The 17,695-nt window shown below is 48.3% G+C and overlaps 3 protein-coding genes across 7 annotated transcripts in view; 1 reads left to right on the forward strand and 2 right to left on the reverse strand.

Moving 5' to 3' along the window:
* EIF2AK1 (eukaryotic translation initiation factor 2 alpha kinase 1) overlaps positions 1-8,889 on the forward strand; it is a 30,263-nt gene extending 21,374 nt beyond the window's left edge. The window contains exons 12-15 of one of the 2 annotated variants that reach the window (XM_065892196.1): positions 4,827-4,938; positions 5,176-5,258; positions 6,326-6,559; positions 8,722-8,889. In XM_065892196.1, the coding sequence (XP_065748268.1) occupies positions 4,827-4,938; positions 5,176-5,258; positions 6,326-6,559; positions 8,722-8,832 (540 nt within the window). In that variant the 3' untranslated portion in view covers positions 8,833-8,889. The remainder of the gene's footprint in view (positions 1-4,826; positions 4,939-5,175; positions 5,259-6,325; positions 6,560-8,721) is intronic. The other variant, XM_065892197.1, reaches the window with a different exon arrangement.
* ANKRD61 (ankyrin repeat domain 61) lies at positions 214-3,846 on the reverse strand. Its single transcript, XM_065893572.1, is given in 9 exon segments — positions 214-513; positions 515-594; positions 597-659; positions 662-911; positions 913-1,156; positions 2,602-2,699; positions 3,633-3,694; positions 3,697-3,807; positions 3,810-3,846. Coding segments are annotated over 9 exon segments (1,245 nt in total).
* A 622-nt stretch (positions 8,890-9,511) lies between the features above and the next one.
* Positions 9,512-17,588, reverse strand: AIMP2 (aminoacyl tRNA synthetase complex interacting multifunctional protein 2). 4 transcript variants are annotated; one of them, XM_065893478.1, is made up of 5 exons: positions 17,385-17,519; position 15,186; positions 12,827-13,008; positions 10,869-11,100; positions 9,653-10,041 (listed from the first exon to the last, which is right to left on the reverse strand). In XM_065893478.1, exons 1-5 carry the CDS (start codon positions 17,517-17,519, stop codon positions 9,653-9,655), a joined length of 939 nt encoding a protein of 312 aa, XP_065749550.1. The 4 variants fall into 4 exon arrangements, with proteins under 4 accessions (XP_065749549.1, XP_065749550.1, XP_065749552.1 ...); XM_065893477.1 differs by lacking the exon at position 15,186 and having other exon boundaries at positions 9,512-10,041; positions 12,827-13,033; positions 17,385-17,588; XM_065893480.1 differs by lacking the exon at position 15,186 and having other exon boundaries at positions 12,827-13,033; positions 17,505-17,519.
* Positions 17,589-17,695: the final 107 nt, after the last annotated feature.

Consider the following 17,695-nt stretch of genomic DNA (forward strand, 5'->3'; position numbering starts at 1 on the left):
AAAATTAAATCATGCAAAATTCATTTAAAAGACTATTTAGGAAGAAAAAGTTAATGGGCAAATCATTTTATTTTTTGAAAAAGGTTTAAGGACCAGTAGTTTGTACATTTGGAATGTATAAGGTGATGGGTTAAGTATTTTCTGGGTACACGTCTAGCCAGAAAATGTGATGTGAGTTACTGAAGTTCTGTGGCTCTGTGCCACTTTGAGATCTTATTTCAGGACGTGAGCTAAACCATAATAACCAGATACGGAATTCCAGATCTTCCCTGGGAGAAGTCGCTTCAAGTGCTGTTTTTGTTTCTCCCCATACCTATTTCTGACATTTCTTTTACAGCTGTCCTCTAGGGATAAGGGTTTTTGAGATAACTTTATTAGGGTTTCCCTTAGGAGGTGGAATTCTGGGAGCATGATTCCTGCAGGTAGAACTCCTTGGTTATTGGTCAGTCTCAAAGGATACGAGTGGTAAAGCAGCCTGGTGAGAAGTGCCGTGTCTCTTATATTGGAACCGCGCTTGAAGGTACATATATATCGGAGATTCCCCATTTCCTGTTAATATGTTAACGTTGGCTTCAAATTCGAGCAAGAGATTATTGCCTCTCTGCCTCCAAAACACGCCTCGTGGACCGCGGCTTGACCTTCACGGTCCTGCATATTCCCTGGGCTCCGTGAACGAGCAGCAGGCAGATGCAGCTCAGGCCCGCGGCCAGCCGCCGGCCGGCCGTGCTTGACGCGGTGCACACCACCAGCTTCAGGGCCGTGTTGCCTGTGGAGGAGACGGCGCAGTTGACGTTTGCCCTGTGGGCAATGAGCGTTTCCATCATCTCCTTATTCAGTATATCTTCAGCCGTGTGCAGGGGTGTCATGCTGGACTCGTTTATGGCGTTGACCTGGGCACTGTTCTGGGCCAAGGATGGAGAGAACCGGGTAGGTCCCATACGTGATGGCCAGGTGGAGCCCGGAGTGCCTGTTGTTGCTGGCCACTCGCGCATTCACCTGGGCCCCGTGTTCGCACAAAATGCGGAGACACAGGACTGTGTTGTTCTGGACGTCTGTCAGGATCCTTTGGATTCTGTTCCCCGGCTTCGTCCACGTGGTAGAGGTGATGGGCCAGTGCAGGAGCATCAGGTGGAGCATGGTGAGGCCTCTTGTGTCTCTGGAATAGGTATTGATGGCAGATTACACTCAGTTCACAGCGGGAATGGCTCGACGCGGAGAGCTACTACTTAAGAAGGCAACATTTATTTAAGATAATCCCCCGTAATTACTCTAGAGAAGTGTTTGAGAATCTGCATTGCTGTTTAATTTCTTGGGGTATCCCAGCGTCTTGCGGGGACAGGGTGGTATGCATCACAGCACGGAGGGGCCCGGCTTCCTATCGCAGCTCGTGTCAGCTTTGTTACTCCTGCTGGGACGGTGGCCTCTTCCAGGCTGCATCTCAGTTAGCTCTGTGTCCACAGCCCCTCAGGGCTGTGCTGAGTTAGCAGCCATTCAGTAAAATTGTGCGGACTCGAGTGTGATCCGGAATTCCCACAGAAGTGAGCCGTGAAGGGGCAGAACGCCCGCTGACTCAGTCCCTGGTGGCCCCGCACCTGCTCCTCTACCTGGCCTTCTCACTCGTGTGTGTGGATGGCAGGGGCTACAGCTGGAGTTTATCGTCAGTCCCTCCCCAGCGCAGGCGGAGTGAGAGTTTGACAACTCGGCCCTCATCTCCTTTCCTGAAATCTCTCAGGATTGCCTCCAAAATTCCTTGATTGTGGCAGAGAAAAGGGAAGGTCTCTTATGAGCATCCGACCGCTCCACTGGGATTAGAAGATGACTTTTCAGTTCACCTGTTGATTTAGTGTAAGCCCTGCACCAGGGGTGTGGGGAAACAGCAGAGTCCCCACCCTGCAGAGCTTACAGTCAGGTGTGGAAGCATTAATCCGAAAGAGCTAAGTAAACAGGCCAGTGGGCAAAGAGGTCTGCAGGCCCCACCCAGGGCGAGAAAGGGTGGGAAGGGTATACTGAGGAATCCTGTGGGGAGGGGGAACGATGGTCCAGTCCCGGGAGGACCTGCAGAGCTGGGGTGGGGCTCGGGGGCAGGGTGAGAGCAAGACGGGGTGGGGCGCCCTTCCGGAGCGTGGTAAGGATTTGGGGCTCGACTCTCTTTTATACCATGTACCTCTCCCATTCATTCAGATGATATTTATTGGGCACTTAGGAAGTGTCAGCATTGGTTTAGGTGGTGAAGATATATTGGGAAGCAAGATGAACTTCTTTCCAAGAAAATCCCTTGCCTCTCTCCATTTCCTTATTTTTCGTATCTAACTTAGGTTGTTAAAGTCCCTGAGGGCTGGGACCAGGACTTAACTTTGCACAACACCATTGCTGAGCGCTTAATACTCAGGATGCTTTAAGTGGGCTGACTGATTTGTGTTCCTGTATTATTTCCGGTTTTCAGAGGATCTCATCTAGTCAGTAAGGAAATTGGTTTATTCCAAACGTGGTAACCTGTAGTCCATCACCCACGGAGAATGGATGAGTCCAGACATGATCGGGAAAGGAACACAGATCGTGTGTGTCCTCATTTAGAAACAGTCACCTGTTGAGTTAACTTACCTTACTTCTGGGTCTGCACCATGTTCTAACAAACAAAGCAAACTCTGTGCCTTGCGGTATTCCGCAGCCAGGTGGATGGGGATGATGGACTGCGTCTGCTTTGGGGGGAAAAAATACATTACAAGTAGCCCGATATAGTTAGAATAATTGTGTTAGCTTGCTATTTCAAAGGAAATAATTGTATTTAGCATCTCTTTGGTTCACTATTTCTCTGTTATGTGCATTGAAATTCTCCTTTTGCCTGTTTTAAATTACCCCAAACCAGTCAATTTTAGATTGACATTATAAAAATCTGTATTTTACATACATGCAGATTTTACCAAGGCAGCAGATATAATTTACTTAAAACTTTGAAAGTTGATTCTTGTGAAGAGCTCATTGTGTAAAATTAATGGTAATTGCTATCAAGTCCCTTGGTCCTTAAATTGACCCAGAGTCATTGACAAGTAGGTTTTGTTTTTTAAGCCTTTGCCAAAGTCATAGCATCAGTAGTATAACCTGCACGTTTAGGGTTTCACAGTTAATGCTGCTTGTATTCTGTCTATGATTAGCAGAGATGTTTATGCGAGTTCTTCACACACACACACACACACACACACACACACACAGGCCTTTACAGCACGACTGCAAGATAAGGGCAGAGGGTGACTTTCTGAAAAAAATTTAAGTTATAAGGGTAATAATTACTGTATAAAAATTCAGAAAATGAAAAACTATATGTAAAAAAGGGAGAAATAATTCCAGCACACAGACATAATCAGCACTGGCACATCTGAGAGGATGACATTAATGTTCTTCCAACCAAGCGAGCCCCAGTCTCTGCTCAGTCAGTGCCCCTGTGATCCCTGGAAGGAGTCGTCACAGACTCAGCAGAACACGGCTTTGGGTGGGCGGTGTGCTCAGCGTGGACCATCCAGCCTCGGGCACGGTGAAGGCAGCCAGGTGTAGTGAGTCCTCAAGAATCAGGTGGCGTTCCTTCTGAAGCATCACGTTTTTTTTCCTCAAAGTGACCGAGAGGAGAACGCGGGTACCTGGCTCAGCAGTGATCTGTAGCTGGTGGAGTTGGCCAGAACGGCCGTGGGCTGGTTGACAGGTGGCTTCTAAGCAGAGCCCCGAGTGCGGTGCTGCCCTCCCTCAGGATGGCCTCGTAGAGCCCGGTGTGGAATGACACCACCGCGCCCTCTTCCGGGGCCTGGGCCCCGTCGCCACCAGCCCTCTGCTGCCTCTCTTGGTTACGTTTCCCATGAGTACAACTTCGAGGGGGGACTTAGGAATTCAGGGCAAACGCGTTACAGAATTGGTCAGTCTCAGTCTCTTTATGATTCTTTCCATTCGGTTCTAGAACTGTTGAGAATGGTATCCGTGAAGATGATGCATTTTTATATCAGAACCAAACTTTTTCACATGTTGTTCCTGTATCTACAGTGCCAGCTACAGGAGCACGGTTTCCAGGCCTTTCTCCTTAGTCATAAAAGCGTAGCCAGATTATCATCTTGCACCTAAGATTGTTTCTGTTTTCTCTTCCCATTCAGCTACTGTTAGAAAAACCTGACAACGCTAAAATAAGGGAATTTATACAAACAAAACATTTACATTAAGAAGACCTAACTTTTAAGCTAAACGCTTTCTAGTTTTTAATGTAATTCCACCCCGCCTCCAACAGAGGTGCGTTTTCCACTGGTCTGGGGGTACTTCCATCGGGAAATGTGTTGGGTCTGTGATGACTGCTTCAATAGAGTGAAATGTGTACCTTTAGAGTGTGACCTGGCCGTCCCCAACCCTGGCTAACACGTTAGATCATCTGGGAGCTTTAAAAAAACATCAGTGTTTTCATTAAAAATAATAATAATCAAAGTCTTTGACTTGTTGAGAGGACAGTAGTTGTTAAAACCTTCTCGGTGACTCTGAGGTCCCGTCAGGGCTGAAATGCACTTGTGGACAAGCACGCTGTACATTCGTGGAATAAGCTGGGGACTTTAAGTAATGTCGACGCCTGTGTCCACCTCCAGGAAATCTGATTTAATCCGTCTGGGGAGTGGCTTGGCCGCTGAGATTTGTTTAAAGGTCCACGGTGATGCTAACGTGCGGCCGAGTTTGAGAACCACTGCTCTCATTTTTAATTCTTGAGGGGCTATTGGCTCCTGAGTTGAAAACTCTCAGCATCCACATGTTTTCACTATTCTTTCTAGAACACCGTGGGGTTGACCTGTTCTGTTTGTTTACAGCCCAGAAATATTTTTCTTCATGGCCCCAATCAGCAAGTAAAAATAGGAGACTTTGGCCTGGCCTGTGCAGACATCATACAGAACACAGACTGGGCCAATGGAAATGGAAAGAGTAAGTTTATTTTGGTGGTTGTTTTTGTTTGGTTTTGCATTAAAAAGAGAGAGAGAGAGACATGGTTGAACACTGTCAGTATTTAAAGAGAATCAGAAAGACTTAACAGCAAAGGTGAGATTTAAGAAAAAAGCAACTATCATTTCCTTGGGAGCTGCAATGCCCTGCTCAGTCAGGGGTCTTTATGTAGACAGTGCTAACCCTGCCATGCTTAATCTCTGGCTTTTAAAATTACAGGGACACCCACACATACCTCCAGAGTGGGCACTTGCCTGTATGCTTCCCCTGAACAGTTGGAGGGATCCGAGTATGACGCCAAGGTAGTGTTTGTTCCCTTCTACCCTTTCAGTGGACTTACCCTGCAGTCGTAAGTAACAAAAAGTACAGTAAATGCAGTGGAAGGTCTGACGTCGAAGTGATTTGGAAATAGCGGAGTGTGGTAGGTTATCTCTTACATCAAACTACCAGAGTGCGAAGCCTCACTTTTCAACTGAATCTGACTTTTTTAGGCTATTTTACTATTTCCAAATCCGTGGGTGTCACAAAATAATTTTTGCAATGAGCTTTCCCTTTAAGATACCACCTTCCCCTCAGGAAGGCAGGATTCACCAGAGTCTGTTTTCAGCTGTTCATTCTGCCTTCAAGCTTAGGTAAATTGGTGCCCCCGACAAGTGTGACACCTGCTTCCCTCTGAGGCTGAATGAAGATGCGGAAAAGTTTTAATCCAGCTCGTTCCTCGAAGGACTGTTAAAGTAAATTCTTTTCTCAAAATAACAGCCTAGTAAATTTTCTTCCTTTCGATGAATCATTCAACTTTTTAGTGATTGGGAAAGAGCTGCCAGAAAAACCACGGCAGCTCCGAAAATCCTATGTAGTAAACACCTTCCTAGAAGACTGTTTTTAGGAAAAGTGACAGGTTTTATGTAGTTTGCTAAAACTTTACCAAGAATGCCTAACTCTTAGCGGAGGCAGAGGTGGGACCGGGGTAGGCCGCCGGCACCCTCGGTGACCTCTCAGGTCTCTCTCAGGCTATACCTGGCCTGGGTTTTCAAGGAGCAGTGGAGTCAGTTGTGTGGTAGTGACCGCTCTGGGTGGCCGGGATCACCCCTAACCCTCAGTCCTTCGTGCCCCTGGATGCCCCTTTTTGGTGTTAGAGCTGGGGATTGCAAGAGTACGGTCATCTGTCGGTAGATCACCTACAGTAGATCCAGCTGGCAGACACCTGCCTCTGTGAGGGACGAGCCAGCCCGCTGTGTTCCCTCCGTTGTAGGGACTGTCAATCATCCTTCTGTAGAAAATCCTCTCGCTTTTGAAAGGAAGGTGGGTGGGAATGGAAATGTTACTCTGTGTATTTCACTACTGATTGACCGTTTCCCCCCTTTTCCAGTCAGATATGTATAGCTTGGGTGTTATCCTGCTGGAGCTCTTTCAGCCGTTTGGGACAGAAATGGAGCGAGCACGTGTTTTAACGGGTTTAAGAACTGGACAGATCCCCGAGTCGCTCAGTAAAAGGTGTCCCGTCCAAGCCAAGTACATCCAGCACTTAACCAGAAAGAGCTCATCCCAGAGGCCGTCAGCTGCTCAGCTACTGCAGAGTGAACTCTTCCAAAATTCCGGAAATGTATGTACGATTTTTTTAATACTGGGGGAAATATGAAGCTTAAAATGGAATTTGTTTAAATTGTGAATCCCATTTCACGAAGCGCAGTTGAGCTTAGAGTCAGGTTTATGGAAACAAAATATTTCAACCCATTCTCAGCGTTGCCAGTGGCGTACTTGTCAGGTAAGCTAGATGACCACTGCCAACTGTCTACTCGGAAGATGGTCACATGGGCTCCAGTTTCGAGCCTCATCTTGCTAAGTCAAAAGGTTTTAGTTTTCCTTTCCAACTATGGTATATGGCCTTTTATGAATTATTATAAAGTATCTACTAGTAGAACGGCACACACACCAAAGGATATAGGACAGGGGAGCTGGAGCATCTGTGGCCGAGACCGCCTTACCTACCCTGAGACCTCAGCGTCCCCGTGTGGAGTCTGGTATTCTGTCCTGTGAGGGGTCCTGCTCCAGGCAGCCATCCCCTTCCTCCTTCCTGACGTGTCGTTTCAGTGCCAGGTATACGCAGAAACTTTCTAAGACTTAAAAAAGCTTGACTCAAAGAGAAATTCACAGGTTCTCTAGTGCTTTGCTACTCAAAGTGGGTCCTCCGACCAGCGATGTCAGCCTTACCTGGGAGCTTGTTAGAAACACAGGCTCCGGGGCTCCCCCCAAGACCTGCACTGTAGTGAGGTCTCCGAGTAACTTATACCCAGCGTGTGAGCAGCGGTGGGTGGACGCACCAGCTCCAGAGTGCGGCCTCCAGACCAGCAGCGTAAAATCACCACGAACTCGACAGAATTCTTAGACGCCCCCCCCCCCCGCTTCCCCCACCAACCTATAAAAGAGACATCTGGGGGAGAAGGGGCTGCTCTCTGTGCTTCTACAAACCCTCGAAGCGGTTCTGATGCACACGAGTTGGGGAACCACTTGCAACTGGTTAGTTGATTTGTCTTTTGTTTAAGGCTTATTTGTGTTCAAGTAAAACAGTGAATTTTAGGAGATTGAATGGTAAACGGGTAGGTGTAGTGCTTTTCTCTCAGTCTCTGAAGATAGCAGATGTGGTTGTTGAATTGATATCCTTGTATGGAGAGAATTTTCTAACTCCCTGTGAAGCTAGAGTAGAGACCGTAGTCACTTGCTGTTAATGGTAAGGATTTCTCCTTCTTGTAGAATTGTTTATAAAGTAACCTGTGCATACCTGCAGAGATGAATTTGCATAGACAGGTGGCCCTCACTTTGCACTTTGTGTAGTGCAGGACTGTGACAGTGACCACGCAGAGCTCACAGCATACGAAAGGAGCTTAATAATCAATGGGGAAAGTTACAGTCGTTCCATGACCTTTAAAAATGTTTGTCAGAACATTAAAACTCTCTTATTATCAGTTACAGATGTACGTGGAAATGAAGAAAATTATAAAATATAATTGAGAATGATTCAAGCGTAGTTTGCATAGTGCCCACCATCTTGTCCTGTAGCTCAGGGCACGGAGTGAGCATCTTTTCTATGCCCTGGTGACTCGTCATACTCCTCGCTAAGTTTGGGTCGGTTTCTGGCATTTTACCTTCGGCACTTTTGACGTTATGATCCGTCCCCAAGAGTTCTTTAACGTGAAGTTTTCTTGGGGCATCTTCATCCTTTTCCTGCTCACGTTGATAAGCGGTCTTCACTCAGTGCGTCCGATGGTGGCGGGATCAGCATTCCCACGATCAGCTCTTTCGTCTGTAACAGCGTGCGTTTGATACTCACTTCTAGCGTCCTCACTTTTCATGACTTTGCTGTACTTCCATCTTTGTTGGCCAGTTCCCTCTTTCAAAAATGTCACGTGGGTTTATCACTGGGAGACAGGAGGCAGCACAGCTCCACACGCTGCCCGTGTGTGAACCAACTTAACAGGTGCACGGTGACCAGCCGGCAGGGCCGTTGAAAGAAGTGATGATTGTTCCTGATTATGACACGTATGGTGGGTCACATAGTGTTTCGTGGACTGAAGCGCTAAGGCAGTTAGTCACTATACCTTGGCAACTGACACTTGACCCACGTTGCTGGGTGACGCGTAATAAGCTGTGAGAACTGGAATCCCCGCATATTGGAAGTATTTAAAAGTATTTAGGAAGAAGTTTAAAAGTAAAGGAAGTAAAGGAAGAAGCCACTGTAACGGAGCTTAAAATTTTCTCTCTTTACAGGTTAATCTCACCCTACAGATGAAGATACTAGAGCAAGAAAAAGAAATTGAAGAACTAAAGAAGCAGCTAAGTCTCCTCTCTCAAGACAAAGGGGTTAAGAGGGTGACTTGAAAGGTGGGGGTGTGCCCGTGTAGCCTCAGTAGGCTCTGGAGATATGAGAGTGGACTTTTTAAGCTAAACAGTCAACTGGAATGTAAATTTTCAGTCTTTATTAGGGTGTGGCTGGTATAACTCTAATTGCATTTAGTGAGCCTGTATAAGACGTACTAAAGTGAGGCTGTGAAAGTACCCTTTAAGGCTGGCATTTTGAACCGAAGACTGCTCGAAACGAAACCTGTTCTGTTCTTGCCTTTCTCCTACCCCACACGCTCCTTTTCCTGGACTTCTCACTTTAATATTACCGTCCATCCAGTCTCTGAAAGTGAAAGTGTAGGCCTCATCCTCAGCTGTTCTTTCTCTTTTGAACTCTGCCTGTTGACCACCAAGTCCTCCTCTAGGTTCTACTGCAGAAACCTAAGTGTGCTCTGGACCCATCGCTGCCCAAGCCCAGGCCCGCGCACTAGCTGCACCGTTCCAAGTGGACAGCTGCTGGCCTTCCTGCCCTCCACACTGCGCTGTTCCCACGGGCTCCCTCCTTCCTCACAGACTTGCTTCCCCCCAGGTCTACATTCCTCGAGGCAGCGACATGATACGTTCATATTTGTACCCCAGTGTGCCTGCCACGTAGCCGGCAATTGTCACGGTATATTGCATGGTGTTGCGGGATTTTAAATAAAATGAAAACCACAAATTAATTATATGATGCATTTATTGATATTTAACCACTGGCCTAGATAGAGACTTTGATTTTAGTACAAGTCCCTTTACCGATAATAGGCACAAAACAGCACCATCCTTAAAATTTAAACCCGTTAAAATCAGTGACTGAGGCTCACTGAAGGAGCTCGAGGGCCATGTGAAAAGGGGCCAGGTTTTCACAGGCCCTCATCCACTTCTGCACGTTGGCTGGCGCTGTCCCACTGCAGCTCCCTGTCTGCTGGAGAACGGACCACAGCACGACATCCGCCACCGTGAGTTCATTCCCAACGAGCCAGGGGCTCTTCCCGAGAGCAGAGTTCATGGAGCGGAACACAGCGGCTTTTTCTTTACTGCTTCCCTCTTTTAGCTGAAAAATCGCTATATCTACCCAGCTATCTATGAGGGTTAAACTCACAGCATCCTGCTTCTGGCCAAAGAGAGAGAACAGGAAGCGCGCAATGTTCCCTTCTCCTTCGATGGGACACATCGTTTGGACACTGAACTTCATCTGAGTCTTCGGCACTGAAAAGAAATAAGCACTCCATGAAATGTCAACAAGAGCAGCACCGCCGGAGGAAGTGCTGGTAGAGCGTGGCGAGGGGAGTCCCTGTTGGTCACGAACCGGTGGCGAGGGAAAGTGTATTTTCAAGAAAATCGCAGTTTTAGTCGGTCTCCAAAAGGTTAGTAATATTCAAGAAGGTTTAAACTGCAGGTTTAAACGGTGCCAACTGTACGTTATAAAGTAACCATTTCTGGTATTTGATGATGACAGTTTTCAAGCTAGAAAGGACCTCAGACCATCTGTTCCAACCCCTGTGCCTAAGGAGCTGGGCATGAGGCCTGGAGACCAGGGGTCCCATCTCCCAGGCCAGGACCTCCTGCTGCCCTCACCCCGGCTCTCCACGTGTGGCTGAGGGCAGCAAGGCCTCGATGGATGGACATGAACTCAGTTCCCTCTGTAGGAACTTAACCGGGAGAAGTGCACACACCAGTGAGATAATGAATAAATGACATCCTGCCACCCTTTAATGGATAATGTCCATTAAAAGAGGACGTCAGTGTCCCCATAATGATGGGTTTTGGAATGTGAGGGCAAGACGGCCGTGACAGCCGTGACTCCCCTGCCCTGGCCGGTGAGACAGGATTCCCTCGGAGACTGCCCTCGGTTGAGACCTTCACCTTCCCAGAGGAAGGAGAGCATCTCCGGGCCAAGGTGTGCCTGCTCCTCTTGTAGGACCCCCCGCAAGCTCTCTAGACTTTGACGGCAAGCAGCCGAGGAGTCTGCGCAGCTGCAGGCCGCCCCCTTCCCATTCCCCATTGCCTCCTAGTCACCCAGCCCCTCCGCTTACCGTCCTTCCAAATCAGAGTAAAACCCAGCTGGTACTCGTGACGGGGCTGCTGCCTCGTCTGCTCGTCGAAGCACTTGAGGAGGTTCGCCGGCACACTCTCGACGGCTGAATGCGTGTGGACAGTCGACAGGACCTTGTAGTGGTCGCAGAGCAGCCGGTGCAGCACGAGCAGCGAGAGGGGTGGCGAGGCGGGGTTGGCGTTGATCACGATGTCCTTCAGTGCCCCGTAATCCTGGGGAGCAAACCCCAACAGAGCAGATGACACCAACAGCAGCCCGAGCGCTGACACTGTACCAGGTGCTGTGCTTAGAACCCCACCAGGCTCCTCTAAAGAACCGTCACCTCCCGGGAAGGAGGTACGAATGTCACCCCACCTGCAGCCAAGGATGTGAGTGCTGGGGATGGAAGGAAGCTACCAAGGGGGCTCGGCTCGGTAGGAAGCAGGGGACAGCAGCCGACTCCGACCCTCCACCCCTGCAATGCTGCTCCCAATAAATAAAAGGTGACTCTACTCAGATTACTACAACATGTTAGGATTGACACCTCTATTTGTCCCTAAGTTAAAAAAAAAAATCACACGTGTAATTACTCCATTTACTAAATCTTTCTAATGCCCGAAAGGATACAGTTTCTACAGCAATTTGTTTGAGTTACGTGTCAGTGAAGAACCCCTTGGAAAAGGGTCTTCTCTCAGGGAGATTTTAAAAAACTAGGTGTGAATTAAAGTGCCAGAACACACTGCCTTTTTATTTTATTTTGTTTTTAAAATTTATTTTATTGAAGTATAGTTGATTTGCAACACGCACTGCCTTTAGATGCGGACTATCTTATTTCTGTACATCCGCTCTTCATAACTAATGAACTCATATGCTACAACAGAGGCCAAACTGTGTGGCTTTCTGTCCACAGCCGGCCACAATCTGGCCTCTGGTCTTGCCACTCCTGACCGATGCCCTTCATGTGGACCTATGCTGGATGCTCCGCATTTCTCTGAACATATCGTGTTACTTGATGCTGTGCCTTCTGCGGTGTCAAGATTCATCTGAAGACCGTGTGCTCTGGGAGGGCCCCCGGCATGCTGGGACACCCGGCACAGCTGTCTCACCGACTCATCCCCTATGCAGACTGGCTCCCTGGGGGACTGGCTGAGTGGGGTCTCATGGGCCCCCGGCGCATGCAAACACGAACTGGGGGATGAAGGGATACATGAGTGCAGAGGGATGGACGTTACCAAAAACAGCTCTGGGGGAGACATGGCAATGCTGCCTCCGCTTGTTACGTCTTTAAGCAGGACCGTTTTCTGTCACCAATTCTAGGGGAGGGTGCTAGCAGGGATTCTCGGGACGAACCCTCTTGCACCCACTTGTAACAAGATATTCTTTCTTTGCGTTATCAGATTGTCCTGTAAATCAACTGAAGCCTGTAGACTGACATTAAAGGTGGCTGATGCAACTGATTTTTTAACACAGCAAACTGAATTTAAGCAAAATACGTCTGAGGTATGAGACTGTGACTGGCTTTTAGCAACAAACTGCAAAAGGATCGGTGGGCATTTTGCGCCTGGACAGCCAAGGCTCTGAAATTCAGGCCACTCTCAAAGAGTCAGGGTTGACTTGGCTGAACCTCAGAGAAGCACTGAGTGTACAACCATTTCTCCAGGGCTCGGAGTCTGCCGGGAGCTGCCGGCAGGAAGCAGGGATTCTTGACTCCCTCTTCTGCCTAAGGATCCCCCCCCGTTCTCTACCGGGTCTGAGAAATCCAGAAGCTGCATTAGAGCCTGCCTGGCTTCACTCAACGCTCACGAATCTGTTCTGTGCAAAGGCACAGTCAGAGGAGGAATGTGCTTTGCACCACCTTTGAAAACTCGAAAACCAAGGCTTTAATCCCACCGGCACAATTTTCCAGCACTGATATCCACCTAGCGCGCTGATGTTCCTTAGCTTTCTAGATGCACTCACCTTGCCAAGCACGGAATTTAAGTCCAGTGCACTGGTCGATAAAGCAGCGGGCTCGTCAGCTTGGATTATGTCGCTCACATCCAGGTCCGCGTCTGGTGTCTGAATCATCTTGGAGAGACCATCGACGGCAGCTTTCAATTCATACAGACGTTTTAAAATATCATCTTGGCGGGACTCAAGAGCTTGAAGAGATGGGTCCGACTCTTCCTAAACAGACCAACATCAGAACGTTCACTTCCTCTCACATCAAAGCAGTCTGTTTGATCACTTGTCTTCCACTTAGTTCGAACCTCCCACCTTTCAGGAGACATTAAAATGAGGTTAGCAGAATCATCTCATTTGCCCCAGTCCAAGAGGTCCTGCAGATCAATCCCCAAATGCTGTAAGACAAATAATGGTGTGCCTGAAAGCCACTCAGAGATTGCAGGACTCCTATTTCAGATGATTTAGTCTCTAAGAACAGAGGAGGAGAGAAAACGAACACAAATTGTTCTTTCTATCAAACTAGTTCAAAATACTTTGCGGAAATGAATAGAAAAAGATTGGGGGTGGCGATGAGGACGTAATCAATCATACTAATCGAAGGGAAAAGGGAGCACACACAGGTTAAGAGAAGAGTGTCCTTAGGCTTAGAAATATGTCGGGGGGGGTGTGTGTGTGTGTCAAATGATCCATTCCCCAAATCATTTTCTAGGCAATACTGGCACTCACATTATCTTAGAATCATCTAGAACTTTTTCACTGCTGAAATGTATTACTTCATAAAGAGGGAATATTCACATCCTTCATTCACTGAATCTTTGCATCTTTCTTGCCTGGTACAGTGGACTAGTATACCATAAGTAACTAATAACATTGGGTTGGCCAAAAAGTTTGTCTGGGTTTTTCCGTAACGGAACTTTTTGGCCAACCCAATATTTGCTGAGAAATAAATCTCAAATCTCTACAGACTTACTTTATTATTTGTTTGTTTATTTAATTTATTTATTTTTGGCTGCATTGGGTCTTTGTTGCCGCGCAGGGGCTTTCTCTAGTTGCGGCGAGCGGGGGCTACTCCTCAACATGGTACACGGGCTTCTTACTGTGGTGGCTTCTCTTGTTGTGGAGCAAGGGCTCCAGGTGCGCGGGCTTCAGTAGTTGTGGCACACAGGCTCAGCAGTTGTGGCTCACGGGCCCAGCCGCTCCGCGGCATGTGGGATCTTCACGGACCGGGGCACGAACCCGTGTCCCCTTCATCGGCAGGCGGACTCCCAACCACTGCGCCACCAGGGAAGCCCCCAACTTACTTTAAAAAGCAATAACAAGAAACCTCCCAGCAGTCACACTGTGCAACCTGTTTTCAGATTCACAAGCTCTCACAAAAGATGATCCATTTGAGTCAAGAGAACAAAGAACACGTTAAGCATGAGTAAGACGCTCATGACTAGACAAAAGGGTCAATAAGCAATGACCTTGAGTTTATTATAAACATGCACTCGTGGCCTCCCCTGGTGGCGCAGTGGTTAAGAATCTGCCTGCCAATGCAGGGGACACGGGTTTGAGCCCTGGTCCGGGAAGATCCCACGTGCCGCAGAGCAACTAAGCCTGTGTGCCACAACTACTGAGCCTGTACTCTAGAGCCTGTGAGCCACAACTACTGAGCCTGCGTGCCACAGCTACCGAAGCCTGCGTGTCTAGGGCCTGTGCTCTGCAAGAAGAGAAGCCACCGCAATGAGAAGCCCGCGCACCACAATGAAGAGTAGCTCCTGCTCGCTGCAACTAGAGAAAGCCCGCGTGCAGCAACGAAGACCCAACGCAGCCAAAAATAAATAAAATACATAAATTTATTTTTAAAAATAATAAAAAATAAACATGCACTCATGATACAGGGTGAGTGTTGGAAGAGTGTCTGATCACATGTGTATGCTGGTGAGTTTAAGGAACATTTTGTTTCTCCCCTCGTCACAACACTGCCCTCTTCGCAGAGCCAACTCACACCAGCTGTTGTCAATCTTCTGGAATCCAATGACTTGTAAGTGTGCCTCCATGGTCAATGCCTGAGTCCAAGACACCATTTTTCACCTGGCCTACTTCCACTGGTCACCTTGCATCCATTCTGGTCCACCCCTCCACCCCACCCATCCCTACGATGGCAGCCAGAAATCAAAACAACCTCTAAAAAGCCTAAGATAAATAGCTTGATAAATAGCTTGTAGGAATGGTTCTCTGCTTACCTCCTCTCCCATCATTCTCCCCATGGCTCTGGGCTCTGGCCATGCTGTTCTTTGGATCCTAAACCTGCCACAGGGCTTTTCCTCATCAGGTTCCCACTGTCTGCAACACCCCTCCCCCTTCTCTCGGCTGGTTAATGCCGATTTACCCTAGAGCTGGATCTCCACGATCTCAGCTCCCCTCACCTGCTGCTCTTGTTTGAGATCAAACAGCAGAGAAATGCAAGATGATTACCATCTGGGTGGGACAAAGAAGGATAGAGTTCAGTGTGCCAATTAAACAATGTGGTGCTGACTGGAAATAAGTGTGCAAAATGTGTGACTGGTAAGGCTGCCACCTGTGTGATATCCTCATGTTACTCAGTATCAGTCCTCCTGAGTAATACTTCCAATCTTTTCATCCAGACTGTATGTGTGCATTCTTTGTGTACAACTTTGCTCATTTCTACAACTGGCAGTCGGGTCCCTGCCCAACCAGGGGCGAAGCACCTACTGTATTCAAAACCCGTCAGCACTCCACCGAAGACTGAACCCAGTACTGCGTGTGGAATGTGGCCTGTGATAAGAGCCCAGCATAGCTCGATCTGAGGAACGCAAGACGCTCAAGTTCTGCTTTACCTACCACACCTTCTCATGCTGGCCTGTTGTTTTCCTTGTTCAGGAGAGACTGTGACTTAGCGTGCTGTGTTTATCCGTTTGTTATTTTACATGGATTTAGAAGCATTTATTTTTAGAAGCATTTTATTCTTTGTGTTGCTCTCATTTCTCCTGGAGATGCTAGATTCCTAATGATCTATCCACATTGTTATCATCTGCTGTTATCTTCTAAGTTGCAAGTTCACAGTTAAATGCCCAAAGGAAGCAGTTAGGCAGCAGACTTAAAAAAAAAAAAAGAAAGGGAGACTTGGTCTCAAAAGAGATGTTATGCTCCCCACTCTGGGGTTTTCTTTTTGATTCCATGGGACTGTCCAGTTGAGGAGCACCAGACCATGCCTGCATGGGAATCTCCAGGTGAAGAGATACTGGACCATGCCTGTGTTTTTGCCTTAGCTCTACAGTGAGACAACAGTTGTGTTATTTGGTTTCAAACTAAACTAACCACCGCCCTTCCAATCGAGGCAGAAAGGTCTTAAGACAAAGGATGACAGGGAAAACAAGCCACGAACGTTATCTATTCACTCATCTTGAGCCAGAATGGACAGAAAGTCTCTCCAGCTGGAAAATTAAAATGTGTATTTGCAATTAATAAAAAAAGTCAAAGTTGAGCAGGTACTTTACAAAAGAGGTGAAATCAAAATGCCCAATAAACATGAAAAGGGGCTCGACCGATTTAGCGGTCTCGGAGATATGAACTAAATTACATTAGGATGCCACTGTACACCCACCAGCTTTGGGGAGGGTGCCAACATCAGAAATTCGTATACACTGCAGGTGAGAGCATAAACCGGGATGACCGCTTTGGAAAGCAATCTAATCCAGTTGAAGACAGACCAGCCCACTGAGCCAGCGATCCCATCCCTTAGTATATCCCCTATGCCTGCTCGTGTACAAGAATATTCTGCAGAATAATTCATAACAGCCTAAAATGCAAAACCAGCCGACGCCCGTGAGCAGCGGGATGGATAAAGCCCTGGGGGCACAGTCAAGCCAAGGAGCAGCAGGCCGCAGAGGACGAACGCTTTGCTTTCTCATGGCAGCAAAGGGATTCTTCAAATTATATCTAGAAGAGGCAGCCAGACACTGCAGGGCACACGCTGCATGCTTCCACTTACACCAAGACTACATGGTTTAGGGATGCATACTCAGGTGACAAAATAAGAGAGAAAAGCAGGACGTAATGACCGTGGAAGTTGGGAACTTTGGGGGTAGTTTTAAGTGGGGCGCTGAGAACTTGAGTGGTGGTGACACTGGGATTCGCTTTATAATTCCTCAAAACGAGCATTTACGTGCTATTCGCTTTTCTGTGGGTAAAATTTCGTCATATAAAAGTTTAAGTAGTCATAAGCGAAAGAAAGATACCAGATGGATAGCTATTTTAATAGTTGAGTTTACGGTCGCTCGGAGGCCGCGGCGCGTGAGGCTGGAGTGGGGTAGGCGATCGGGTCTGGTCCCCACGGTTTGTTCGCGACAGTTCGGGTCCCAAGGTCCGGGCCTGGAAGAACCCCTGCCCCTAGTTCTCCAACTGAGGGCCAGGGCGGCAGCGCGTGCGCGCTGAACAAGAGGGCAGCGGGGCGGGGCCGCGGTGGAGCCAGGGCGCCTGAGCACTGGACGGGCGGGCGGTGGGACTAGAGCCTTGGCGCCTGGCAGTGGGCTGATGCGGGGCTGGGGAACGGGCCGCGCGCTCCTACCTGCACGTGGCTCGCTGCTGGCGCGGGGCTGGCGATCCTACCGTGCACGTTGGGGAGCCGGTACATGCAGGTGGGAAGCTCTACACGGAGAGATCCACTGCCCTCGTGATAGGGCTTTACCTGGTACATCGGCATTGTGGAACCCAAGGGAGGGAAGGTGGCGGGTGAGAGACACGAAAGCTCAGAAACGGTCCAAGTCCACGACAGGCTGCAGCCACCTCCTTTCCGACCCCTAGGCTGGCGTCCGGGAAAGCTCAGTTCCTGTACTCTAATTGGCCCCTGCTAATTCGGCGTCATGGATTCGACCTTTG

This window comes from Phocoena phocoena, chromosome 15, assembly GCF_963924675.1.
Source record: "Phocoena phocoena chromosome 15, mPhoPho1.1, whole genome shotgun sequence".
NCBI lineage: Eukaryota > Metazoa > Chordata > Mammalia > Artiodactyla > Phocoenidae > Phocoena > Phocoena phocoena.

Excerpts from the sequence above, each read along its gene's own strand:
- AIMP2 (XM_065893477.1), bottom strand. The coding sequence starts at position 17,519 with ATGCCGATGTACCAGGTAAAGCCCTATCACGAGGGCAGTGGATCTCTC. Across the intron at positions 13,034-17,384 it reads CAGCAGCGAGCCACGTGCAG|GAAGAGTCGGACCCATCTCT; the intron begins GTAGGAGCGCGC and ends TGGTCTGTTTAG. Across the intron at positions 10,042-10,868 it reads TACTCTGATTTGGAAGGACG|TGCCGAAGACTCAGATGAAG; the intron begins GTAAGCGGAGGG and ends ATTTCTTTTCAG.